The 9,093-nt window shown below is 41.3% G+C and overlaps 1 protein-coding gene across 1 annotated transcript in view; it reads left to right on the top strand.

Annotated features, from left to right (window-relative positions):
• Window positions 1–734: 734 nt before the first annotated feature.
• Window positions 735–9,093, top strand: part of WDR64 (WD repeat domain 64) — a 155,899-nt gene continuing 147,540 nt past the window's right edge. Inside the window, exons 1-2 of the mRNA XM_006022889.3 lie at window positions 735–888; window positions 1,624–1,754. Of these exons, the coding sequence (XP_006022951.1) occupies window positions 735–888; window positions 1,624–1,754 (285 nt within the window). The remainder of the gene's footprint in view (window positions 889–1,623; window positions 1,755–9,093) is intronic.

Genomic DNA, 9,093 nt, shown 5'->3' with positions numbered 1-9,093 from the left:
GAATATTTCCTTTCATGTTTGTGAATAGTCTCATACCCAGCTGAATTCAGTTATAACCAATCTGAGTGCCATGCAATATTACACAAATAATCCAAAGAATACAGCCATCAGAAAATCACCCCTTCCTCCCAAGTAAAGAGAGGTTCTTGCCCATCTCAGCCACATCTATGTCATCTAATGGAGCATATGCAACTGGACAGTGATATGCCACAAGGACTAATGAGATAAGGGAACCTCTGCTCACTGGGGTTAGAAGGAAGTTTGAGAGAGTCAATCACCACTGGTCAGTGGGAAGAAAAGGGTTCCTAAAATGCTGAAAAGAAAATAACAGAAGGAATCTCACTTACTAGCAAGGTCTTTCTTTTCAAGACCATGGTTGTGCCTTTCTTTTTCTGGAGGTGGGGAAACTGGGAAAGAAATTGTCTTTCACCAAGCTGTCACTGGTACTGGTTTTTGTGACCTAGGGTGGCTCACTGATCAGGAGATCCCCTATGATGTAACAGGGATTTATGACATCGGGGTTTGCTGGTAGGTTTTCCAGCATGACATGCTTGTTGGGCCTAAGTTATTTTTCCTCTCTGAAGTTACACCTGAGATGTAGGGTCATGTCCATGCCTCTCAGCCCTCCGACAGAAGCTGAAGGTTTAAAGACCAGAACAAGATTAAGAACAGTCTGCCAGAAGGACAATTCTCCAAGCCGTCCTTCCTACCTCGGTTCCCTCTTTTAATCAAGGATGTCTGACTGGAAGGATTCAGATAAACAGAACTGCTCTACCTTTTCTGATGTGGCAAATTTCAAGAATGCTTTAAGGCAGTTTCAGAAAGTAGTTGAAAAAACAGTAGCTCAGAAGAAGGAGGAAAGATTAGGCCTGTACATTAAAGATGAGAGTAAGAGACATGCTTTCTGACTGATGGGATATGAAATTTTGGAGTGGAAGGGTCATTGAGGTAGAGAGAAGGGTCCAAAACTTAGGCCTCAACTTCCCCACTCTTGAGGGGAAGTATGCAGTTTGCTCTAAGAAAATACGTTTCCCCAATTCAATTTGGATTAATAGCATTCTCACTGTGCCCAGGTTCTGCCACAGTACCATTTGTCTACAGAAATACTAACTTTACAATATTCTGTAATAATCCCATAATACCCCATAAACGCTATCGTTATTTACTTTCTAATGATTTATACTACTGTGAACCTGTTAATTATCCAAGTTAATCTCTGTTCTTGTAAATGATATAGATGAGGTGGTGTTGTTGTCACTGAATGTCAGTGTCAAAATAATAGGCTTTACCACAAGACCCCTTTTGGCATCAGAACAACCAGGGTTGGCACAGTTGCCCCTTAATGCTTTTGGGGATAAGACAGAATTAGTGGGTGGAAAGCTTCTAACCTGTGTTCCCTCTCAGCCTATAGGGTTTCTGAATGTACTGTTTGCCAAACCATGAGATTTTTGAAAACTACAAGAAAACCTTTTTTTGCCAAGAATACCCTAATACTTGATATCACTAGTGTGAAAATTTAAACGTTAATGATACTGAAAGTAAAATAAGGCAAGAGACAAATATGTAAAGCAAGGTTTGACAGTTTTCAACTTTGCACCTGTTTATTGTTGTTCCTCCATGCAGATGAAATAGATTATGATAAATTCTGTGCAACAGTACAGACTCTTTTTGGTCCGGAAGTGAAGGATCAAGATGTTAAGGCCTTTTTTAGGAAGATTAGTAACAATCCTGATGGAAAAATAGAATGGTGTGAGGTAAGTGATTTATTATTATTATTATTTGTGTTGGGAATTTTTCATAAATATGAAATAAGGAAATGCAACATTAAATGACTAGTAGGGTTGGACTGTTGTAGCAGCTATGATGGTCCAGGAAATGTACAAGAGGCAAGGGTTTTTAGTGATATCTTTTAATGGACAAGATATATCACTGGGAAAGCTTGTCTGACAGCTCTCTCAGCAATGTAGTTGGTCCAGTAAAAGCTATCATTACAAATCCTTGCCTCTCGTGTATGAAATGACTGGAAATATGCATTGCTGATGCATTGTGCAGTGAAGTGTGACATTTTCACATCATTCACTATTTCTTTTATAAATCTTTCATCTGTGAAAGGCCAAAACACTTGGAAAAAAATTCTGCCTTTAGGCTAGAGATAAAATTAGCTAAAAACTTTATTTTGTTTGGTCTAAATCCATGGGTCTTAACCAGGGTTTGAATTATACTTTGACTCTTGGGGGCGGTCTGCAAACAAAATTAAACTGGTTCACTGGAAGGAGCAATCCAATCAGAGAGCACCCCCAGGTTATGTTTTTCCAATCTTACATCTCTTATGGTGCTCATCTCTTATGGGGGGGAGCCTCAGTCCCACCCCCTGAGCTCCCCTGTAATTCACACCCTGGTTTTAACCATTTTTAGGCTTACAGCATCTCCATAACTTTTCTAAACTTAGTGGTACCCTATTTTCCAGGAGCAGCACGTGGGGCCGTTAAGAAGCAGCTGCAACAGAAGGGGGAGCTCCTGCTGCATTAGAACTAAATCCTCCTTTCAAGGGTGCTGCAGCACTGCTTCTGCTGCCTCTGGTAAAACTACGTGGGCACCTCCTGTTTCTAGGAAGCATGTGTGGAGCTTGACCAGGAAGTGGCTACATCAGGAAGGGGTGCAGATAAACCTAATGCAAGCAGGAGCACCCTATCCTACCACAGCCATTTCCCAATCTAGCTCTGTACGTGGTTCCTGGAAACAGAGGCACACAGGACAGTTTCACTTGGCACCTTCAGAGGCTGCTGTGGCACCCTGGTGAAAAACCACTGGTCTAGACAAAAAAATGGGACTGGCTTATAGCACCTTGCTTGTAATGCTGTGAAGTTTTGTCCAAGAGGTTACCAGAAACCAGTCGTTACAAATAGAGTTTTAACATGTTGAAAAAGGAAGGGAAAACTTTTTTTTTTTTTTTAATAGTTCGATATTGAAAAAGTGCCAAACATCCACCCAACAGACCTATGAAAATGTTTTGCCTTTGCTATTGTTCAATGATTTATATAACCAAAGCTACCATGTACCTAGATGCAAAAATTAACCTGTGAGGCATGGATATGCCATCAGGAAATCTGGAATGAATAGAAGTTTTATAGTTGTATGGAAAAGCCACTTTGGACCAATTTGTAACAATTAGACAATGAAATTCCACAGAGAGGCATTTGACTGAGCTTTTAGGTGCCCAGATGGCTTTGTTTGTTTGTTTGTTTGTTTTAAGAATTAGTAAATGTGGAAGGCCACGAGCTGCTCTCCTGCTTTCAGCTGGGAGTTTTCTCAGGGGAGAATTCCACAGTGGCTATCTGCAGCTGATCTGAAGCCACTGTAAGGCGTACACGGTGCAAGGCAGGTTTTGCAGACCAAAGAATCCACCCATCTGTCTCCACTACATCTGCATGAGGGGCAGAATTTGGCTTATGCTGTGCAAGTTACAAATCTATCCTACCATTTTGAGCAAGTAGGGTCTGCTCCTCAATTCAAACACACACAATGTTGCTTGTTCCACTATTTCAAATTCCTAGAGGTATCTGTCCTGATAAAGACACGCCATTGTGTTCCTAATGTTAACTGAGGGCCTTGCTGCACTTCAATTTTAGGCAGCTCCTGGAGCTCTTAGCCCCCCACCCCACTGGCCTAGATGTGGCCCTGTGCCCCCCTCCATCCTTCCCAGCACCCCAGATCCCTGCTCACCACCACCCCTGATTACTTGTGGCTGCCTGTACTGTCTGTCCCTGGGGAGCAGGCAGGGAAGTGTTTACCTGCCTGCCCCACTCTTGCCACTACTACCACTACTGCTTTCTGGGCTGGGCTCAGCCTAGACAAGAACAGCAGCCTCACAGTGGTGGCAATGGGGGCTAGGCAGGCAGTTTAACCCTTCCCTGCCTACTCCCCCCGCAAGACCGACAGTGCAGGCAGCCACAAGTAGGGGAAGAAGTGGGGGGAGCTCTAGAGGGGGGCAGGGGAACTCTGGGGACCAGAGTGGGGCCCTGAGGGGACACAAGGCAACCCCAAAGGATGGGGGGTGAGACCTGGCGGGGAGATGGGTGGGGGACCAGAGGAGCTGCAGGGGGCAGGAGGGACCCTCAGAATGGGAGTGGGGAGGCTTCTTACCTTTCAATCCTCCAGGCCCCTGCTGCCTTGAATGTGTGACTGCTCTAAACTCGAGCTAGCCCTAACACCGATGAACACTTGAGCGGCTCACAGTGTAACATATAACAAGGCTCTGAGAATGACCAAATGAGCATTTACAGTAGTAGTTAGGGCTTATCTATTTGCTTTGTGTATATAGCAAATAAATAAGTCAACTTTCACAAAGTAAACACTGTGGCCCATTTAAATCAATGCTGCTACATAGGTTTACATCACCCATGGAACTGACCTCCTGTCCCTTGGTCTTTTATTGCCATAAGTGTATTCTATGGGGATCCACACATCCATATTATACAAACTGACCCAAATCACAGTTCTTTTGTTCTCCTGTATGGAAAAGATTACAGAGCAAGGATGCTATTTTCCCAGAGCTGCTATCAAGCAGAACTGAATGTACATTCTGAAAATACAGCAAACTCTGCAGGGATGAGCGTGAGGCTGGAAGGCATGAACACTGGATTTCTTCAGACTTTCATGGACATGCCTTGTAGCATTGGGCAATTTGGCAAGTTATACGGTTTCTGTGCTGTAGATCTGTTATCTGTGAAGTGGGGATAGTTCCTTCTCAAGGGTGATTATGTTTTATAACGGGGCAAATTTGGCTTTATACTTTGTAAATAGAGAGTACTATGTACTATAGAAATGATGCATTATAGCAATTACATTGTAATATTTTTACATAGCGAGGTTCAGAGAGGAACTTAAGAATGCTCAGTACTGCCATTCCTGTCCCAGCTCTTGACCCAAGCCCAAATTTGGGACCTAAATTCCCTTTACTATACTTTAAATGGGGAGAGCTAAGATTGGGCATCTAACATCCAGCAGCCTGACTGGGGCAACACATAGAAGAGAAGCTTGTATCTGAAATCCTACCTCCCTTGTGGAACCAAGATGCAGTTAAGTACCTCCCCATAATTCTAGGTTAGTTGTCTAGGTGAGATTGGGATTCACAACCTAAAACCCCCAGTCTGGACTTTAGCATCTGGGTTGTGCCCCTGTGTACAGGTATGGATTCACAATGCAGCAAGAAGGAACATGACTGCATTTATTACCTAGTCCCCATATGAAACATTTTCTATACCTATGTCCCAGTCTGAACTATGAAATATAAAGTGCTCCAAAGGTACTAAGATAGCTTCTAACACACATTATCAGCAGATTTCATGCCAGTAAAGGAAACTCTTCTGCTTTTCTTTGCAGTGTTGTATTGCAAAGGGTACTGCTTATAAGAGGTACTAAAATAACCCAGCTTCAATTCTATCTATCTACATTCACCCTTGTAATTGTTTCATCATTAATGACTAGGATGATTTTTTTTTTCCTATTCTAAATTAGTCATTCTATAAAATCTAACGCCTGGGGGCAGGTAGTCCCTATTCTGGTGCTTGCTACGCCCCTCACCTCCCAGTCCTGCTTTTGAATGAACATGGCCATGGGTGCTAAACTCAGTGATGTCAGTAGGTGTTAGCCATGGTCAGAATGCACATTTGTGGCCCTCTGGCAACTTGAAATTCACAGATTAAATTTTGGTGTATCTAAGTGTCTATAAGGTGGGAGACAGGTGCCTAAGGGTTCATTACAGGAAAGATGGCAGTATCTCATGACACAAATAAAGCAGCTGCACTTCAGGCACCTATGTAAGATGGGAGGAGTGTTGGTAAAAATAAAAATACAGTATTTGCCAAGGAGAGCCATAAATTGCTCTCTGGTACCTCAATTCTTTTTAAGTCCCATTATAGGCAGCAGAGCTGCTTTATGAATCTCATTCTGAGTCTGTCTCAGGGAATTATTGTTCTAACTAAAAAAAGCACTGTCTATGTACCTACTGGCAAGTAACCATTCCATAAAGGATGACTATCTTTAGCCTATTTCAAGCACACCTATGCCTTTATATTATCTTAGGATCTTTATTTTTCATTTAGACAACTCCTTGAGTTTGGCCTTGGAGATCTAATAACGGCAACACCTCCAACAGTATAATTCCTTTCCCAAGATGGCACTGTCAATATTGGATACATGCCCAAAGCCTTGTTTGACTGACCTTGGGACCCAGAAGTGAGAGCATTAACAAATGAACCAGACTATAAATTCAGTGAGCAGATTTTCTGGAACTACTTTATCATGGAATATCAACTAATATTAGTGATCCCCTGAGATGCCCATCACTGGCTATGCAAGCATTATCAGAGGTTACCTTTAGATAATTTTCCAGCACAGTTCTAGCAGCAATGTGTTTGGACCTGACAGTTTTATATAGAACTGTAGTATAGAGTATTTCCAGTTAATACATAGCTTGACATTTTGTCTTGTTATTTTCTCTTTATGTGGTTACTTGAGCTAAACATTGTGCTCAAGTCAACGATTACAACATATTAACCAGCTGCTTCTTAGGAGGCTTGGATAAAAGCTGTGATACAGTTGGAAGAATAGGGTTTCAAATCTCTAGTAGTTGCATTCCACTGAATTTCCTGGTGCCTATAAAACCTCTTTGTAAGCCAGATCTTAAGGCCATGTCCAAATCTTTTGTTATAGCATTCACCTCATGAAAACCAAACTTCAAACCTTTCTCTTTCTTCTTGTACATTTCTTTTTGCCTTATCTCCTAGCCTGAAAGAGATTTCAAAGGAGAAGCTGCTGCCAGCTGACTCTGTTCAGCTTTCCTTTGAAACCCAGCTAGGAATAGAAAAGAATTGAAAAATGGGCATTGTCAGTGCTATGGGTATGACATACATGATAAACAGTTCTTGAAATAGCCAACAGCACTAAGAAATGTTATAATAACTTCCACTTTAGCAAGAGCCAAAATCTAGTCCTATGCAAGATCCTTTGCATCACTTCCATCTTACTGTTTTCCATTGCATGGGGAAAGGAATGATTTTCTTTTATACTGTGGAAGAGAGTGGGGGGGAGAGGGAGACTCCACAACTGTCCTGAACAGATAGGGTGGAGACCAGTTGGGGGTAGGTTACAAAAGTGCAACTAAATTCATGTTTAAAGGACAGTTTACCCTTTGTATAGGTAGTTTGGAGGGTTAGCACCATATATTCAAGCCAAGTGACTGATACAGTAGCTATGAAGGAGGGCTTGTGTGTTTGTGCAAGATATATTCTGTCTTTACTTAACCTCCCAGACTTCCCCTGGTTTTTCTATTTAATCAGATAAGTTACCCAGGTGAGGCAAATTTTGCCCAATCATGTGTGTGTTGTATAAAAGAGCACACACAAATTAGAAATGTTAGCCAGCATAACTTGCATACATGAGGCTAGAGCTTCATAAGTCTTAGCCTTATACGGGGGCTGTGAGAACATTGGCCTGATGTACTATTTTGGCCCATTTTGGACACAGGGGGATACAATGGCTGATCAGGTACTCATCACCATTAGTAACAGGTAGAAAGAGGGAGCCCACAAGAAGCAAAAGAATCTAGGTATGTTATGGAAGGCTGCTTTTCATCAGCTACAACACATGAAATGTAAAAATTAGCACTACTGGCAAAGAGTATGAATTCATATTTCAAAATGACATTGACAGGGACTAAAAGCTCAGTAAAGAAAGGAAGATCTTATCCAATTAGTACTTTACATACAGCTGGTTGAAATAATTTTGTGAAAATGTGCTTCCCCCCCACCCCTGTGTATAGAAATGGTTTCTGAACAACATTTTCACAAGAAAGCTTTAACCACAACTAAAATTTTCTGATTTTTTTTTTTTTTTTTTTTTTTTTATTTTTATTTTTTGCCAGCAGAAAATGTAAATAAAAAGAAAATTGTTTAATGTTTTCTTGGGAAAAAAAAATAAATTAGCATTTTTCAGTCACCTTTAATTGTAAGTAATTAGGTGAGAAACCAGACAGAATCTGCTGGAAGGAGTGTCTTCTTACCATTAAGAAGTATCAAAAGAGTGGAAAGGACAGGTTAGGATCAGGAGATGCCTAAGAATAGGATGGACCATACTGGTATCTGGTCTCATATAATTTTAAAGACAAAAAGGACCATTATATAATTTAGTCTGATGCCCTGACCACTATATCATTTAGCTGTTAAATTTCATGTACTTGCCCAAGAATTAAGCTCAACAACTTGCGATGCAGGCAGCCCTCTCCAGTTATCACCCTGCTGTGCTCAATGGCCACTGGTAACAATGGAGGCAGTAGTTGGAATGTCCTGCTCTAATAGGCGCAGTACCTCTGGAACTAGAACTGTTGTGTCTTCCTGTTGTCTTAGCCAATAGAGACTCTAGGACGCAGAGCAGCAGTTTTGATCCCATCCAGTGATATGCGTATGCTATACTAATCAACTGGATAAATTGCTCTTCCCAATATGGGGATGATGAACTTGAGTGGGACTGCCCCCCCCAACAGTATACCTGATCATTAATGCTCCAAAAGATCACCTGACCCTCTGCCTGCTGTAGAAGCAGAAGTACAAAAGCCAGAGCAGGAAACAGATTTTAAGCAATAAGCATCCCTAGTAAACAGCACAGCTGCTGCTGATAACTCCAATTCCAAACATCCCCAATTTACAAGGGTTCCTCAAGAATGTTATGTTACATACCAGGATTTGAAATAATGGTATTAGAACAGAAATTGCTTAAAAAGAGTTAAGTAAAGCATGCTAATGAATTTTTATATTTGTATGCAGTGTACTTAAAATGATCTTCTTTAACTTTAGGAAACTTAGTGTGTAGTATAATGCTTTAAAACAGTTCCATTGTTCAAAAGAAACTTAAACAAAGTCTTAGTTTCCCTTTTTGTGCAAGAAAACATGTATGAAATAACTAATTTAGAATTGTTAGGAAATAAATCATCCTAGTTGTCACAACCCAAGGGTGTGATTTGATGTGTGTGTGCTTCGGCACTGCTAAATTATTTCCCGCCACTCGGAGCTTTCTTTGCAGGGTGCATTTCTCAGT

The sequence above is a fragment of the Alligator sinensis genome, unplaced genomic scaffold (assembly GCF_000455745.1).
Source record: "Alligator sinensis unplaced genomic scaffold, ASM45574v1 scaffold534_1, whole genome shotgun sequence".
In the NCBI taxonomy this organism is placed as follows: Eukaryota; Metazoa; Chordata; order Crocodylia; family Alligatoridae; genus Alligator; species Alligator sinensis.
The sequence above is the reverse complement of the archived record's forward strand: the minus strand, read 5'-3'. Positions and strand labels throughout refer to the sequence as shown.